This window comes from Rhinoraja longicauda, chromosome 17 (genome assembly GCF_053455715.1).
Source record: "Rhinoraja longicauda isolate Sanriku21f chromosome 17, sRhiLon1.1, whole genome shotgun sequence".
Lineage (NCBI taxonomy): Eukaryota > Metazoa > Chordata > Chondrichthyes > Rajiformes > Arhynchobatidae > Rhinoraja > Rhinoraja longicauda.
The window spans coordinates 7,649,953-7,668,933 of NC_135969.1; the positions used below are offsets into that span (position 1 = coordinate 7,649,953).

At 47.5% G+C, this 18,981-nt stretch overlaps 2 protein-coding genes across 14 annotated transcripts in view; one reads left to right on the top strand and one right to left on the bottom strand.

The window, feature by feature from the left end:
- The window catches only part of atp2b2 (ATPase plasma membrane Ca2+ transporting 2), a 1,022,617-nt gene that overhangs the window by 363,585 nt on the left and 640,051 nt on the right, over positions 1-18,981 (bottom strand). The gene's annotated exons all lie outside the window — the stretch shown is intronic.
- LOC144601593 (uncharacterized) lies at positions 1,667-17,876 on the top strand. The gene is made up of 4 exons (XM_078413803.1): positions 1,667-1,875; positions 8,082-8,148; positions 12,468-12,565; positions 17,161-17,876. Exons 1-4 carry the CDS (start codon positions 1,806-1,808, stop codon positions 17,529-17,531), a joined length of 606 nt encoding a protein of 201 aa, XP_078269929.1. The 5' UTR covers positions 1,667-1,805; the 3' UTR covers positions 17,532-17,876.

Sequence of the window (18,981 nt, forward strand, 5' to 3'; positions counted from 1 at the left end):
TGGCAAAAGAGCCAGGGGTCACATGAGGAGAGTCTTTTTCAAATAGCGAGTCCAAACTCCAACTAACTTCCCCACCGGCGTGTTTGCGTGCTGTATCTCTAAACGAAACACATTTGCCTTGATGACATCCCTGCTGGGAACTTGCTCAGAGAGGTCAACTTCAACGGTTGGAACAAGACTCCATACAGTGACAGAGCTTTCCACACATGTGCCACTTTGTGTTGGTGGAAGAAGAGTGTTGTGGCAGTACCAGCTACACTTCATGAAACAGCTGGGGAAACCTATAGAAACCTGCGGGGTGATTTTAGAGAGATGCATAAAATTTTGGCTTCACAAAATGGCGGCGCTGCCCTAGCAGCTGCGGCTTACCTGCGGTCCATTTGTCTTTGTGTTTTGTTGTTTTTTTGTGTCTTAATTGTCAATGTGATGTCGTGTTTTTGTGTTTGTGTACTATGTGTGGGTGTGGGGGGGAGGGGGGAACTGTAAAATTGTAAATATGTGTCCCTTCCGAACGGAGACCAGACCTTTGTTTTCTGGGTGGTGTCTCCGTTCCTGCTGCGGCCTACCATCGGCCCAACTCCTGGAGCTGGCGGCCTCCAGGGCTCTGGTTCGCAGAGCCCGCGGATCGGACTTACCATCAGCGGAGGCTGCGGGAGCGGCTGCGACTCGCCTTAGGCTCGGGCCGCGTGGATGCCGACATCGGGAGCTCCGGCAGCGGCAGCGTGTTCGCCCTCCCCGGGTCGCGGACATTTCACCGTCCGGCGATTTCTCTCTGCTGGGCGGGGGCTTCAATGTCGGGAGCCACGACCGCCCCGACGTGCAGCAGCAGCGGCAGCGACAGCGTGTTCGCCCGCCCCGGATCGCGGGGCTTGGGTCGGCCCGCTGCGGACCTTTCACCATCCGGTGCGGCCTGCAGCCACAACAACCTGACCGCGGGAGAAGACGGCAGGGGAAGGGAAAAGACATTGTGGCCTTCCATCACAGTGAGGAGGGACTGGAGGAGACTCACTGTGATGGATGTTTCTTTTTTTTGTGTGTTTTTGGGGTTGTGTAATTTGCCTATTTTAATGCTTTATTGTGTAATCTGCCTAATTTAATGTTTTATTGTTGGACTGTGGGTGACTGAATTTCGTTTTTTTGGATGACAAATAAAGCTATCTTGAATCTTGAATCTTGAATCATGGGAGGAATAGATCGCCGAGACACACAGAGTCAGTTCCTTCCTACAAACTCTTCACTTCTGTCATCGGCCATATAATAACCTATTGGCAGGTCCTTTGCAAGGCCAAACTTGAACTAGTTAGTGATTCAACCATTAGAGTCTCATTAACTATCGAAGGTGTCACAAAATGCTGGAGTAACTCAGCGGGTCAGGCAGCATCTCAGGAGAGAAGGAATGGGTGACGTTTCGGGTCGAGACCCTTCATCCAAGTCTCATGAACTGTCCTCATTTAGTTTAGTCGAAACAGTGAGTTGAATCTTCAAGAACTGCAGCTTCCAGCAGGGGGAACAAAAGCAGTTTAATGACTGTTGTTTTCATCATGATACGTTGGAGGGCACCTAATCAGATGTAAAGCACTTTGGTCAACGTGGGTTGTTTTTAAATGTGCTATACAAATAAAATTGACTTGACTTGACTTGACTTGACATCGTGCTCTGCAAGATGACTCTGTCATAAAACAATTTCCAAACGAAACTGAAACTCCAAGCACTGCACACTAACTTTCTCATTCTGTTCTTCTGAGCACACCGGAGGATCACGTTAACTGAGGTCTGAAACACAAGGAATAAACTGGAAAGAAAATATGGCCATAAAGATGATGAGCTTGCAGTCGATGTGTTGGCTGATAGCCTGCCTGGCAATTCAGCCTTCTGGTGAGTTTGGAAATAAACTTGCTCCATTCCATTCTTAATTTAAGGAATACGTTGGAGAATTTATTGAAAATTTCCCGCAATATGGTAACATTTTATTCTTGCGAAAATTATGTCGCCATGATGTTAAAAGTGTTAATACGTACAGTAGAGCAATAATTCTGGAGTAAGTTCAAGAGAATTTTCTTAAGAATTAAACTACCTTGTGATTTTCGAAAAGAATGTTGCATCCGATTGTATTGCATTGGGTGGCACCGTACAAGTGCGGGCAAGTAATTCAATTGTACATTGTACATTGGCAAAGGTACAACATTTTTACTGAACGAAAATGCTTTAAAAGTTCTGAAGTAAGTGCAAGCAACAGAGTGGAACTTGACAAGGTTCATTTTCCTTCATTTGTTTAATAGTCAGCATCGATTAGTACGCAAATATTTATTCCTCTCACTTGCTTTCCAGTTGGTACAGTAATCGGTTATCTTCAACACACAAGTCTCTCGGTGGTCTGACCCTTCTTTCAGTTCTTTTAATTCTATGTCACCTGTTTTTTTAAATCTCTTTGTGAAGGAAAATTGATTTTTCTGATTTACTCTTTGTATACACCTCATCAATATTTTTTTAAATCTCAATTAATCTCAATTTTTAATTAATTCAATTAATTTAATTAATTTCAAATTTTAATCTCAATTAACACTCTTTGTTCCAAAACTCCCCCCCCCCCCCCCCCCCCCACATGTTTATAAAGTAATTCATTCAAGCTGAAATGTCCTTGCAATGTTTCTGTAATGGGAAAGGAATTGCTCCAAGTTTCTGGAGTGGTTTCAAATTCATCGGTGAAAGAGCAGATCTATCCACCAACCTGTCCACCACAATCGACCTGCTTTCCAAACTAACTATTGAAACCCAGGGGAGAGGGTTGAGTTTCGAGGTTTTCTCCCTTACCTGAGAACCATCTGGTTTAGTTAGAGATACAGTACGGAAGCAGGCCCTTCGGCCCACCGAGTCTGCCCCGACCAGTGATCCCCGCACATTAACACTTCCCCAGCACACGCTAGGGACAATTTGCACATGCACCAAGCCAATTAATCTACAAACCTGTACGTCTTTGGAGTGTGGGAGGAAACCGACGATCTTGGAGAGAACCCACGCAGGTCACGGGGAGAATGTACGAACTCCATATGTACAGCACCCGTAGTCGGGTTGGAACCCGGGTCTCTGGCGCTGTAATCGCTGCAAGGCAGCAACTCTACCGCTGCACCACCGTGACCGCCGCCAACTCTCTGACAACTTATGGAAAGTTACAGGAATATTCAGATCCTGCCACTGTGGCCTTTTACAAAAGACCTTTTTTTCGAGTTCCAGGTCATGGTAAAAGTTATATCAGTCTGATTTGCATTTTCCATTCTCAGTTGCAATTGAAGTTTCAGAAATCGTCAGACTCTCCCCTGACTGTCCAAAACACAGACGCGTTCAAAAATTTACAATCTTTTAAAATATTCTCCCAAGTTTGTTGATCAAGCATTAAGTCCACAAAATCTTTAGGGATGAGGGGTAATGAGATGAAACATTGCACAATATCCCATTCAAATGGATTCAGTTTGGAAGCCTGTTTTTGTTTAATATAATATCAGACAAATGTAGTCACATTGAGATTTTAGACCTAACTCCTCACCGGCCATTTTTCTGGCACCAATAGCTTTCTGAGATCATAAAATGGCCGAAAGGAAATTCATGTGAACCTCTGGATGAAAATGTCACCTTCCTCCTTCTGAATAAACAGGCGATAACATTAGACCACAGCTTACGTTAGTGTATGCAAAGCATGGTGAGAGCACGTTTAGCCCATTACAAAACCACAAGACCACAGATACCAGAATTCGAAGGGTCCTGACCCAAAACATCATCTATCCATTTCCATCCACTGATGTTGCCTGACCTGCCAGCAGTTTGTTATTTACCCCAGTCCAAAAAGATTACCTGGCCAAATGCCACTTTCTAGCCTTGCAGTTCTCAACTGTTCAATCTACCAATTTTTAAAACAAATGAAGGATTTTGCATCCATGATCCTTCCAGGCAATGATGTCCAGCCTTAAACGACCTTGTGAGAGAAAAGATTTTTCCTAATCTTCCCTCAGATCCTTTTTCCAGTTGTTTTAATTCTCTGTCGCCACATTTTTGCTCTTTTCCTGAAAGGAAACGGATCCTTCTTATTTACACTATGTGGACACATTATCAGTTTTTGTTGTCCTTAATTACGTCCACTCTCAGCCTCCTTTGTTCCAAAAATTCCCCACCAGTCTATAAAATACTTCATCCATGCACTGTTTCTGTAATGGGAAAGGGATCGCTCCAGGGTTCAGGGATGGTTTCAAATTCATCAAAGTGCAGATCTATCCACCGACGTGCTCACAATGTTCTCAGTGTTCACCAAGCAGGCGTTTGATACCTGAGGGAGAGGCCTGTGTTTCCAGATTTTCTCCCTCACCTGAGAAACCGCTCCATTGTCTGACAATAGACAATAGACAATAGGTGCAGGAGGAGGCCATTCGGCCCTTCGAGCCAGCACCGCCATTCAATGTGATCATGGCTGATCATTCTCAATCAGTACCCCGTTCCTGCCTTCTCCCCATACCCACTGACTCCGCTATCCTTAAGAGCTCTATCTAGCTCTCTCCTGAAAGCATTCAGAAAACTGGCCTCCACTGCCTTCTGAGGCAGAGAATTCCACAGATTTACAACTCTCTGACTGAAAAAGTTTTTCCTCATCTCTGTTCTAAATGGCCTACCTCTTATTCGTAAACTGTGGCCCCTGGTTCTGGACTCCCCCAACACTGGGAACATGTTTCCTGCCTCTAGCGTGTCCAACACCTTAATAATCTTATATGTTTCAATAAGATCCCCTCTCATCCTTCTAAATTCCAGTGTATACAAACCTAGTCGCTCCAGTCTTTCAACATATGACAGTCCCGCCATTCCGGGAATTAACCTAGTAAACCTACGCTGCACGCCCTCAATAGCAAGAATATCCTTCCTGACATTTGGAAATTTGTGGGAATATTCAGACCCTGCCACTTTGCTGCTTATGTCATCACAGAATGAAAAGATCACGTAATTAGGGGAGATTCTTGACTAGTTTAGTTTAGTTTAGAGATACAGCGTGGAAACAGGCCCTTTTGGCCCACAGGGTCCGCGCCGACAAGCGATCCCCGCATATTAACACCATCCTATAAACACTAGGGACAATTTTTACATTTGCCAAGCCAATTAACGTACACACCTGTACGTCTTTGGAGTGTGGCAGGAAACCAACGATCTCAGAGAAAACCCACGCAGGTCACGGGGAGAACGTACAAACTCCGTACAGACGGCACCCGTAGTTGGGATTGAACCCGGGTCGAAGAACCCCGACTCAGTCTGAAGAAGGGTCTCGACCCGAAACGTCAACCATTCCTTCTCTCCTGAGATGCTGCCTGACCCGCTGAGTTACTCCAGCTTTTTGTGATACCTTCGATTTGTACCAGCATCTGCAGTTATTTTCCTACCCTGCTCCCTAACTCCATCATTCTATGGCTCCAAGGGTTAGTCCATGGTGTTCTATTGTAGAGGTAAGATTAGGGCTGCGCAGTTTGGTTCAGATACTTGATGTTTGTAGGAATTTAGCTGTTCCTGAACCTGGTGGTCTTAGACTTTGGGATTCTGTACCTCCTTGCCGATGCTGGCAGCAAGCAGAGTTCCTGGCCTGGTTAGTGGGGTTTTTGAGGCGGTGCCTCACATAGATGCTTTTGATGGTGTGGTGGGCAGAAACCAAAGATACTCGAGGAACAAGATGGAGCACTCCGTTGAAATGGCCCATACTGAAGTGTAGTACGCAAAGGAGCCATTTTAGTAGTCAAAACCCGCTGTTCGTTATGCCTCTCGCAGTGTAATCAGTGTTGTGGGGGAACAGTATGTGTGATGACACCATTAAAATGCAGAATACATCTCATCTATCAATTCACAGATTTTTGTTATTTTTCTTTTTAAATGTTTCTGTAAGTTTCTGCCTAAAGTGGCGTCATGACATACTACGGTTTTTAGGGTGGAGTGGTCTATCTTGCTCCTCGAGTATCTTTGGCAGTAACTATGGAACGAATGGTTAGACGACTTTTCAGGTTGGGACCATTCTTTGGACTCTTATCCTTATTTCAGATCAGGGTCCTTGGTGTTGTTGACATGAAGTCCGAGGAAGGATCTCGACCCGAAACGTCACCCATTCCTTCTCCCCAGAGATGCTGCCTTACCCGCTGAGTTACTCCAGCATCTTGTGTTTATCTTCGAATAACATCATAACCCTTGCCCTGTCCCATCCCGTCCCGATATCAGGTTTGTTATTCCTTTTCCCATCTGCTTCCATCTGCCCATCGCCTCTCTCTAACCTTGTTCTATTTATCACCTTCCAACCTCCATCTCCACCTTCCCCCTCTCATCTCCACTTTTGCATCTGTCAGCCCAATTGGTTCCTTATTTGTTTGCACCGATTGTCCTCCAGCCTTTGCTGAAAGTCGCCTCCCTCCCCTTCCTTGCTCCATCTGGCCATCCTCTCCCACCTACCTTGGGTTTTCCACCATCACCTGCCAGCCCATGTCTCACCCTTCCAGTTCAAGAGTCAAGAGCGAAGAATCAAGAGTGTTTTATTGTCACTTTTCCCAGATAGAACAAAGAAAATCAAACTTACAGCAGCTCAACAGAATATGTAAACATAGTGCACTGGAAACAATATAATAAACCAGAAAAAAAGGTCTGTGTGTATATATATATACACATACATACTCACATATGCAAATACACACATATACATATATGCATGCCCATATATATATATATATATATATATATATATATATATATATATATACGTACATACACATATACACATAAATATACACACACATACACACACATATATACACACACACACACACACACACACACACACACACACACACACACATACACACACATACACACACACACACACACACACACACACACACACATACACATAAAAAAGCAAACAAACAATAATAACAATAGTAGTCTATGTTCAGAGCTTATTTGAGGTTGTTGTGCTTAATAGCCTAATGGTTGTAGGGAAGAAGTTGTTCCTGAACCTGGATGTTGGTTCTATAAGATCCCCCCTCAATATTCCAGCATCTGCAAAACTCTTGCGTCTCTAAAATCATTACCTTATTTATTTTTTTGAAAGGCGATTTTGATATTGATCTGCAGAAAATGTGAGCTTTTGCTGACTATTCCTCTAGCTTTAAGTTGAGTTGAGAGGTTGGACACGTGGTTGAGTGGTACCAGCTCTTACTTCATGTCAACAATCAACATGGACAGCGATATGTGGGATACCAAAGCTGGTGGATGAAAGGCAAGGGCCAGGGGAATGCAATCCTTGTTCTGTCACGGGAGAGAGGGGGCGGAAGCAGAACTACGGGACACAGAGCAGATGTGGGTGAGGAATTCAGGGATCTCTTTTGACAAGGCGAGAGAGCAGCGAGAACTCCCATTCAACATGGGGTCCATAAGATGGCACTTCACTTAGGGTTGCCAACTATCCCGTATTAGCCAGGACACCCGTGCCTGTGTCCCGTATTAGGCCCTGGGGGGGTGCTGTTGGCCCGGACACTGTAGGCCTGAACACTGTAGGCCTGGACACTGTAGGCTCGGGAGCCTCTCGCTGTAGGCCCGGACACTGTAGGCCCCGACAGTGTAGGCCCGGATGCCCGGGCGCCACCTAACGGAGGTTGCGTAGCAAACCGCCTCCAGGCCCTGGCGGAGCGGGAGCATGTGGCCGCTGGTTGGGTGAGGTGGTGACGTCACCCTTTGTCCCCTATTTTGGAGTGAGGAAGTTGGCAACCCTACCTTCACTAGAGCCTCAGACTAGACGTCAATCTCTGAAATGCTTCTCCAAAGGTTATGGGGGTTATGGGGGTGAAGGCAGGAGAATGGGGCTGAGAGGGAAAGATAGGTCAGCCATGACGGAATGGAGGAATTGCCACGATGGGCCGAATGGCCTAATTCTGCTCCTATGACTTATGACTTTATAAACCCAGAAACATTTGACTCAGAGGCTTGGCTAATAGTTTCCAGTTTTGTACTAATAGTTATTGCATAAGATCAATTTGATTTGATTTAAGATCTCTGTAACGTCTGTATTACTTTGTCAGCTGCATACTCCAGCGTAGAGTGCAAGTTGGGTTGGACCGGAGTGGCCTGCACGGAGACTAACTACGTGTAAGTAACCAACAATATTGGATGCTTTGACTCTTCTTTGGTTTTTATGAGTTCAAATTGTTGCATCAGAGAATTGGATGAAATCTACAAAATACTGTGTTTTGGAATTAGATTTATAAATACATTATGTCTAAATCGTGACTTCCACTGTTATTTTATTTCTGAGCTTGGTCTGAATTGGTCTAGGCAAAGAAAATAATGCAAGGCTCACAATTCAGAACAGTTTATTGTAACCCAATCTAATGCCACATGTAAAATACATGAAAGCGCTGACTAATGGTATTGCACCCAATGTTACATGAAATTACCAAAGGTCTGGTCTAAAACAGTTTGGTTGCATTTGGCATGCAAGCTACCCTTTTAACTCCAACATTGTTTATTCTTTAATTCTAAATGTAGTTACACAGCATTCACCATGTTGACCACTTGAGATTGATTAGTAGGACTAGATGTTACAACCCCTAAGGTTTGCTCTACAATTGACTGGTGTTGTTCTTGGGGGTGACCACTAGGTGATGTTGCTACCATTCAGACACATCTTCAGTTGTGTACCTCAACGTCACTGGGTGTTTCGGCCTTTTATCACAAGACACCCTCAGTCGAGGCAGGCCCACCGCAGGGTGATCAGCCCTGGGTGTGTGTCTTATGGTTACCCTCTAGATGGTCACGTGGCAGCCCAGACAGTATCTTTTCTTTTCAGCCACAGCCAGTGACTGCTCCGTTCGGCGGCATTTGCAAGTTCTTTGATTGCCCTCCTTTGGGCCTGCCCTCTGACTCCAACTTCCCTCAGGAGCCTTGCAGTGGAACTGGCTACAAAGCCCCTGCACCCCACCCCCACTGGACACACTCTTACACTCCAACCTTGCTCCTCTGCCTCTACTGCAAGGTTGGAATATCTCAGCCTTTCCCTTTCAAATGCCTCATCCACAGCCTCCTCCCAGGGCACCGTCAGCTCAATGATGTAAACACGCCGACAGGAGCTGGACCAGAGGACGAGGTCTGGGTGCAGGTTGGTAGCTGCGATTTCAACTGGGAAGGAAAGCCTCTGGCCTAGGTCAACCCGCATTTCCGAGTCTCTGGCTGCACTCAGTGGGCATGAGTTGAGAGGCGAGGTGGTAGTCTTCCGTTTCTCTCCTTCCCGGATGAACGATTGGATTTGCGGGAATGTTAGTTGGACATTGATAGGCATGGCGTTGGTGGTAACTCTCTTGCACTCGAGTGCAGCTGCCAAACACCTCAGCACCTGGTTGTGTCGCCAGGTGTATCTGCCTTGTGTTAGGCTGGTCTTACAACTTACTGCTGGAACTGCACACAGGGGGCAGGCTGGATCCTCTCCCAGCCAAAGATTTAGGTTTGTGGGAGAGGGAAGGACATCATATGTGGCTCTGATAATAAAGCTCAACATACTTGACTCCATGTTCCACAGCTCACTCCATGTGACCTTCCCCCTCTCAATGCCATCCCACCTCATCCAGCGGCCTTGCTTGGCTTGAGATATAGCTTTGGCACACCTGGCTGCTTCTTGTTGGCGGCGCACCTCCTCCACCACCAGGTGCCGACGTTCAGCTGGAGTAGCCTTTTGCCAGGTAGGTTTCATTGCTCCCAGGCCAAAGCCCCCTCGGCCTTGTTGGACATGGCCCACTATGTCCCGGTGTCGGAGGGCAGATTTTGCGTCCTGTACCACTGCTGCTGGAGTCCATTTCTTCCCTGTTGCTAGGGTTGGAGCGACACCTCTAACTATTGGGTCCCGGGATTCTGTTAGTGTCATGTCCAGCCTTGCTTTGGTGCATTTGAATTCCTCCACCAGGCTTGAGACTGGCAGTGAGAGGGCTCCATTCCCATAGAGTCCTATACTGCTGAGGCATCTCGGTAGCCCAAGCCACTTCCTCACTTGTGAGTTCACAAGTCTCTCCAGCTGGTTGATATGGGATAAAGTGACCTCGTAGATGGTAATTGGCCAAATGAGTCGGGGCAGCAGACCGAATTGAAGGCACCAAAGCTTCAGCTTCCCTGGGAGAGCAGTGTTGTTGATTTGCTTGAGGCCACTGATTGTATCCTGCCTGAGTTGTTCCGCCTGCTCTGCGTCCTTGAGGTGTGCGGTGTACCATCGCCCGAGGCTTTTGACAGGCTTCTCCAGGACAGTTGGTATTGTCTCGTTGTTGATGCGGAACCTTTCGTCAGTCAGCCGGCCTTTGACGATGGAAATACTGCAGGATTTGCTGGGTTTAATCTCCATTCGTGTCCATTTGATGTTTTCCTGGAGTTTATCCAGCAGGCGTTTGGTGCATGCTTTTGTTGTTGTTATAGTGGTCATGTCATCCATGTACGCCCTGATTGGAGGAAGACGCAGCCCACTCTTCAAGCGTTCCCCTCCGACTACCCATCGTGATGCTCGAATGATTAGCTCCATTGCCATGGTAAACATCAGAGGAGAGACGGTACAGCCTGCCATTATGCCTATCTCAAGGTGCTGCCAGGCGGTGGTGTCGTCCTGTGTTGTGATGCAGAACTGGAGGTCCTGGAAGTAAGCTTTTACCAGCTTTGTGGTGACCTCTGGGACCTGGAAGAAGTTAAAAGCTGCCCAAAGAGTCTCATGGGGCACTGAACCAAAGGCATTGGCAAGATCTAAGAAAACCACATGCAGATCTCTCTTTTCTTTCTTGGCAGTTTGTATCTGGTGCCAGATGACATTTGCATCCTGAGAAACCACGTACCCCTGCTTTCTGCACTGATGTGTCAATGAAGTTGTTGCTCTGCATAAACGCTGAGAGTCTTTGGGCCACAATACCAACGAAGATCTTTCCTTCCACATTCAGAAGGCTGATCTGGCGGAATTGGGTAATGGTTGAAGAGTTCTTTTCTTTGGAATTAGGATCCCTCCTGCCCTTCGCCATGCCTTAGGTATGATTCCTTTCCCCCACGCCACTTTCATTAACTTCCAGAGGTATTTCAGGACACCTCTCTGCTTGTGTCCTGCCGGCGCTGCTGCTCTGTCAATTGCTGTGCCGGTTGTTTGATTCATAGTCGATTCCGTTCCTGGGTCCGTGGCCGTGTGGTCTGTCGATGAGTCATCTTCCGCCCCCGCTCTCGCAGACTCAAGGGGTATTCTTTTTCTTGACTTTTTCGTAGCAATATATGGGTGGAACTTGCACTATAATTGTTGCAAAGTGCCCCTTCCAACACTTTAACCCTTAGCTCAGCAACTAACTAACTAACTAACTAACTAACTAACTCTCTCTCTCTCTCTCTCTCTCTCTCTCTCTCTCTCTCTCTCTCTCTCTCTCTCTCTCTCTCTCTCTCTCTCTCTCTCTCTCTCTCTCTCTCTCTCTCTCTCTCTCTCTCTCTCTCTCTCTCTCTCTCTCTCTCTCTCTCTTTCTCTCTCTCTCTCTCCCCCTCTCCCCCTCCCCCTCCCCCTCCCCCTCCCTCTCCCTCTCCCCCTCTCCCACCTACTGCAGCCACCCAGAGTCACCCAGCAGCAACCCCCCCACCTACTGCAGCCACCCAGTGTCACCCAGCAGCAACCCCCCCACCTACTGCAGCCGCCCAGTGTCACCCAGCAGCAACCCCCCCACCACTGCAGCCGCCCAGTGTCACCCACCAGCAACCCCCCCACCACTGCAGCCGCCCAGTGTCACCCAGCAGCAACCCCCCCACCACTGCAGCCGGTGCCTGTCACATCTGTGTCTCAGATGTGTAATAATGAAGCAGACACAATCCGTGCTTCGGTGTAAGGTCTAGTTCCTTTGGACCAACAGCCCATCCCAACCCTTTACTTATGCTCAGCCTTGCTCTCAACCCAAAAACAAAACCACGGGAGTTTAAGTACCCACACCTTGCCCATCCCAATGACCAAGTGAGTGATGATCCACTGGGCAGCATTGTGGCTCCACTCTCTCTCTTCAGCATTTTATGTTCATCAGTTCATAATTGATAGGAGCAGAACTAGGCCATTCGGCCCATCAAGTCTACTCCCCCATTCAATCATGGCTGATCTATCTCTCCCTCCTGACCCCATTCTCCTGCCTTCTCCCCATAACCCCCGACACCTGTACTAATCAAGAAGCTATCCATCTCTGCCTTAAATATATCCATTGGCTTGGCCTCCACAGCCTTCTGAGGCAAATAATTCCACAGATTCACCACCCTCTGACTGAAGACATTCCTCCTCATCTCCTTCCTGAAGGAACGTCCTTTCATTCTGGGGCTATGACCTCTGGTCCTGGACTCTCCCACTGGTGGTAACATCCTCCCCACATCCACTCTGTCCAGGCCTCCCATTTCCTCTCATTTTAATTAACCTTCCCTTCTATTTTCCGTAGGCAGAAGATAATAATTGGAGTTGGAGTGGTGGGGGTCATCATTGTGGTTGCACTGCTAGTATGGTGCTGCTGCTGCAGATCCACACCTCGCCAAGCGGGTGAGTAACTGTTCTGGCTGGGGTTTATTATTGTCACCTGCCCTGAGGTGCAGTGCTTATGTGCCATGCAATCGAATCAGATAACACAATCAGAGAATACAGTCAAGCCAAAAGTAAACACAAACGATAGAACAAAGAAAAATACCGGAGTGCAGAATATGTAAGAAAATAACTGCAGATGCTGGTACAAATCGAAGGTATTTATTTCACAAAATGCTGGAGTAACTCAGCGGGTCAGGCAGCATCTCAGGAGAGAAGGAATGGGTGACGTTTCTTTAGTCTGAAGAAGGGTCTCGACCCGAAACGTCACCCATTCCTTCTCTCCTGAGAGGCTGCCTGACCCACTGGGTTACTCCAGCATTTTGTGAAATAAATACCTTTGGAGTGTAGAATACAGTTTATTTACAAGTGGAACAGAGATTTAAAAGCATGAAGCAATTGTAATTGTGTCAGATGATAGTGCTTAGTGTTCAGTGTGTTTCGTTTATGTACCAAAGGACAGTGAAAAGGCTTTGTGTCGCCTGTTATCCATTCAGCAAATAGACGATGCATGATTACCATCATGATGCCCACAGTGAACAGATATACAATAAAGAGAATAATCTTTAGTGCAAGATAAAGTCCAGTAAGTTCCATTAAAGATAGTCCAAGAGATCAGCTTCTCGTGGGGAGGACCGCATCAGAACAGTGGGAGTCATTCAAAGGAATAATTGACAAAGTACAGAGGAAGCATGTTCCCCTAAAGTTTAAAGGTGGGACAAACAAGTCCAAAGAACCTTGGATGTCGAACGATATAGTAGGATTGATTCGAAAAAAAAGGTTTTTTTTTGGAAGGCATAAAGAACTTAAGGCACAGGCATCATTAGAGGAATACAGAAGGTGTAGGGCGGTTCTTAAAAAGGAGATTAGGAGAGCAAAAAGTGGCCATGAGATAGCACTAGCGGGCAAAATAAAATAAAATCCCAAAGTGTTCTATAAGTATATCACGGTTAAGAGGATAACGAGGGAAAGAGTGGGGCCCATCAGGGACCATAGTGGAAAGCTGTGTGTGGAGCCAGAGGATGTAGGAGATGTTTTTAAATGAATTTTTTGCATCTGTTTTTACGAGGGAGGAGGGCGATGCGGACTTAGAAATGGACCAGGAGGGTTGTGATGTTCTTGAGCATATTGCTATTGACAGGGAGGCTGTGCTGGAGGTTCTGGCAGGCTTAAAAGTGGATAAGTCTCCGGGCCCTGACGAGATGTATCCCAGGATGCTGAGAGAGGCAAGGGAGGAGATTGCGGGGGCTCTGGCACAAATTTTCAGAGCCTCTCTTGCAACAGGGGATGTACCGGAGGACTGGAGGATAGCTAATGTGGTGCCATTATTTAAAAAGGGCAGTAGGGATAAACCTGGGAACTACAGGCCGGTGAGTCTGACATCGGTGGTGGGGAAGCTGCTAGAAAAGATTCTGAGGGACAGAATCAGTCTTCACTTGGAGGATCGAGGGTTAATTAAGGATAGTCAACATGGCTTTGTTAATGGAAGGTCGTGTCTGACTAACTTGATTGAATTTTTTGAAGGGGTGACCAAGGGGGTAGATGGGGGTAGTGCAGTGGATGTGGTATACATGGATTTCAGTAAGGCTTTTGACAAAGTCCCACACAGGAGACTAGTCAAGAAGGTAAGAGCCCATGGGATCCAGGGCACCTTGGCAAAATGGATAAAAAACTGGCTTAGTGACAGAAGGCAGAGGGTGATGGTAGAAGGTTGCTTCTGTGACTGGAGGGCGGTGTCCAGTGGGGTGCCGCAGGGATTGGTGTTGGATCCCTTACTGTTTGTAATCTACATTAATGATCTGGATGTCAATGTACAGGGCATGATCAGCAAGTTTGCAGATGACACAAAGGTAGGGGGGGTGGTGAATAGCGAGGAAGGGATCTGCAAGCTGCAGGAAGATATAGATGAGATGGTCAGATGGGCCGAGCAGTGGCAGATGGAATATAATCCTGAAAAGTGCGAGGTGGTGCACTTTGGCAGGAATAACTTGGAGAGGGAGTACACCATGAATGGAAGGACCCTAGTGAAGACAGGGGTACAGAGGGACCTTGGAGTACAGGTACACAAGTCCTTGAAGGCAGCAGGACAGGTGGACAGGGTGGTCAAAAAGGCATATGGGTTACTGGCCTTCATTAGCCGGGGCATCGAATATAAAAGTAGGGGGGTAATGATGGAATTGTACAGAACACTGGTGAGGCCACAGCTGGAGTATTGTGTACAGTTCTGGTCACCACATTATAGAAAGGATGTGATAGCTTTGGAGAGGGTGCAGAGGAGATTCACCAGGATGCTGCCAGGGATGAAGGGCCTCGGCTATGAGGAGAGACTGAGCAGACTGGGGTTGTTTTCCCTGGAGCAGAGAAGGCTGAGAGGGGACATGATCGAGGTGTACAAGATCATGAGGGGCATAGATAAGGTAGATGGCCGGGAACTTCTTCCACTGGTGGAAGGTTCAACAACGAGGGGACATAGATACAGGGTAAGGGGAGGGAGGTTTCGGGGGGATGTGAGAAAGAACTTTTTCACCCAGAAGGTGGTTGGAGGCTGGAACTCACTGCCTGGGGTGGCGGTGGAGGCGGGAACACTCACAACGTTTAAGAGGCATTTGGATGGGCACTTGAAATGCTACAACATTCAGGGCTACGGTCCAAATGCGGGAAAATGGGATTTAAATTAGACTGTGTTTGGTAACGGGCGGCACGGACACGATGGGCTGAAGGGCCTCTTTCTGTGCTGTAGGACTCTATGACTCTATGACTCTATGAGTCTTCAAAGAGGTAGATGGGAGGTCAGGACCCATTCTCTCGTTGGTGATGGGATGATTCAGTTGCCTGATAACAGCTGGGGAAGAAACTGTCCCTGAATCTGGAGGTGTGCGTTTTCACACTTCTGTACCTCTTGCCACCGTGACTTTCCGACACACTAGTTCACAAAGCTGCCATTAAACTGATTCAATTGAACGCTAACAGTCCACCTGTACAGAATGTGGACATGGCAACAAAAGAGAAACAGGCCGGCTATTTAGGCTCGAATGTCACGCTATCTTGAATCTCGACACACAGCAGAGAGACGATTGATCCACACAATGGGTTAGTTGCATCACTGCCAGATCCATCAATACTTAGATGATCGCAGCAAGTATCACCTACTGTGCCTAATTCTCATCATGAGAACAGCAGGGCAGGGATGAAAGCAGGGTGGAAGGTGCTCTAGGCATTGAAGACTGACACAAAATGCTGGAGTAACTCAGCGGGACAGGCAGCATCACTGGTGAGAAGGAATGAGTTGAGACCCTTCCTTAGACTGAGAGTCAGGGGAGAGGGACAGAGAGAAAAGGTGTGAATACGGGACATCAAAGGGGACGAGGCTCAAGGAGAATGTAGAATGGATCATTGTAAGCTTGAGGAAGGTGACAATGAAGCACACAGAGATAAAATTTAATCTGGGGGCAGTCAGACTGGTTGGAGAAGTAGGATAGGGTAGGGATGGAGAGAGAGAGAGAAAGCAAGGGTTACTTGAAGTTAGAGAAGTCGATGTTCATACCGCTGGCGTGTAAGCTGCCCACATGTAATATGAGGTGCTGTTCCTCCATTTTGCGCTGGGCCTCACTCTGACAGTGGAGGAGGCCCAGGATATAAAAGTCAGTGTGGGAATGGGAGGGAGGGGGGTAAAATGTTTGGCAACAGAGAGGTCGTGTAGGTTTAGGCTGAGGTGTTCAGCGAAACGATCACCGAGCCTGCACTTGGTCTCGCCGATATACAGGAGTCCTCAGTGCAAACCAGCATCTGCAGTTCCTCCGTACAGATTCCACTGGCAGTCAGGGGGAATGCCAAGCTGCCTAGAACCCCTGTCCTATTTAGGTGATGTTTTAGGCGACTACAGGTGACTAGGCTGTCACCACACGGTTGCCGGGGTGTCGCCTGTACGGCCGTGAGTCGTCTCCAAAGAGTCGTAGCATTTTTCTGGACCCCGCTGGATTTTGAAATTTTAAAAAAAAATCAGCGACCGTTGGTTTGACGCCAATGAGCGTAGCGCTGTCGTGGGCGCTGTCGTAGGTTGGCACCAGGTGACGTAGGTTGTCGCCGGTGCTGACTTCGTTGAATTCCATTGGCGACTACCTACGTCAACCGGCGACAGGTACCGGCGTCAAAACCGGAGTCCAAAATGACGTGCATTGTCTTCAGTTGTCGCCGACACGGTCGTAGCTTGTCGCGGGTAGGCGTAGGTTGACTTCGGTTGTCGTAAGTTGCCGCCTGTGCGGTCGTAGGTTGTCGTAGGTGGACGTCCTACTCGTGACGATTGGGCCCTAATTAGGAATTCTATTGTAAAGAAGCTGCCACAAGATGGTTGCACTTAATGAGCTTGCACTTAATTCTGTGATTTTCTATAAACATATTGGCCTCAAATCTGTTGCCACAGAGTGCACTGGTCAGGCATCTCGACAGTGATTATGCGAGATTTTGCTTGCATATTCCAACCAAACATTGTCAGATAACTTTTGGCCGTGGATAGTTCCTTTTATTTAATTAATGTTGGTCTCCTCTTGTTCTTTCAGTTGAGGTGCCGAAGGGGTATGGACAACCTGTGTTTATGCCGATGCAGCGGCGGCAGGTCCCACGGCGGCGGCAGGTCCAACGGCAGCCGCAGGTCCAACGGCACCAGCAGCAGGTCCAACGGCAGCCGCAGCAGGTCCAGGTCCAACGGCAGCCGCAGCAGGTCCAGGTCCAACAGCAGCCGCAGCAGGTCCAGGTCCAACGGCAGCCACAGCAGGTCCAACGGCAGCCGCAGCAGGTCCAGGTCCAACGGCAGCCGCAGCAGGGCCAGGTCCAACGGCAGCCGCAGCAGGTCCAGGTCCAACGGCAGCCGCAGCAGGTCAAGGTCCAACGGCAGCAGCAGCAGCAGGTCCAGGTCCAACAGCAGCAGTAGCAGGTCCAGGTCCAACAGCAGGAGCAGCAGGTCCAGGTCCAACGGCAGCAGTAGCAGGTCCAGGTCCAACAGCAGCAGCAGCAGGTCCAGGTCCAACGGCAGCAGTGTTGTAGTCTGTGGCCTATTAGAAAAAACAGGCAGACAACTGAATTCGTTTAACCTCTTTATTTTACTTACCCAGGTGGGAGAGAGTCTAGAAACCGAAGCGTTTAGAAACGCTTAGGAAGCTAGTGTAGTCTCTCTCCCCGAATGCTAACAATTACACATATTTATACCCGAAATACATGTGTCAGTACATTTCCTGTTGCTACCTTATATGGCAAGTTTTACAATGTCCTATAAATCTTTGTGTCTTTCGGGACCTCCGTGTCCGTTGTGTCCATCGTGACCTCTTCTTTCTTGGGAACAGAGGGCAGTCCATATGGCAAGTTGTTCTTCTTAACACTTCACAGGATGGCTAACCATCAAAGCCTTAAAGCCAGTTGCCCATATAAAGGATACCCTTAGCCATAAACAGGATGTCCTGGCAACATAATCGAGCTGGAGCTTTTACATCTTTTTAACACCCCTGCAATAAAACCCACATGGCTACGCTGAATTTGAGCCCTTACATCCCCTCTTTGATTATACTATAATCACAGTCTTTTAAAGTGGTTGATTGACAAATATTTGGCATATCCATGGGCCGAAACAATAACAGATTAACAGAATCACAACAATTAACGCAATGATACTGCCATAATGGAGAATCGGCCCCACACATATCCTAAATCTGCCCCTATTTTCTTAGTCAAGTCAAGTCAATTTTATTTGTATAACACATCTAAAAACAACCCACATTGACCAAAGCGCTGTACATCAGTTCAGGTACTAAGAACAAACATACAATGGCACACAAACATAACAGCACATACATAAACAGTTCACAGCACCCCCTCAGAGGGCTCAAACGCTAAATGCTCTTTCTATAACCTTCACATGCCCCGCGATATTGGTGATATTAGAGGATACATCTGGTACAAATGTACAACATTCTTGCCCTATCATAGCACAGGTATCCCTTTTCTCGGCTAGCAGGAAATCTTGAGCCATACGATTCTGGAGAGCGACAAGACGCAGGGCCATCATTTCGGTTATTAGCTGGCCTATTTGTTCCTGAGTCTCGTACAGTCCATCAGCAGTACAATTTGCTAATTGTTCCAGGGCACTAGCTAAGTTTCAAATTTCAGTTCCCGCCCGAGCGGTTCCCCATCTCGGGAATATTAGCCACCAAGACCCCTCAAACTCCGATACAGCTCGATTAGAGCTCCACTCTGGATGCTGCAGAGGATGATTTATGATTCGTAAAGGTGGGATCACAAAAGCTAGATAACAGCACCCTGTCCAGGTCTCATAAGATCCCTGATCGTACCGTGGCGAAAGTCCTGGTAACCAGACATATGCTCAGCTC

Excerpts from the sequence above, each read along its gene's own strand:
- LOC144601593 (XM_078413803.1), top strand. The coding sequence starts at position 1,806 with ATGGCCATAAAGATGATGAGCTTGCAGTCGATGTGTTGGCTGATAGCC. Across the intron at positions 1,876-8,081 it reads CCTGGCAATTCAGCCTTCTG|CTGCATACTCCAGCGTAGAG; the intron begins GTGAGTTTGGAA and ends TTACTTTGTCAG. Across the intron at positions 12,566-17,160 it reads ATCCACACCTCGCCAAGCGG|TTGAGGTGCCGAAGGGGTAT; the intron begins GTGAGTAACTGT and ends TTGTTCTTTCAG.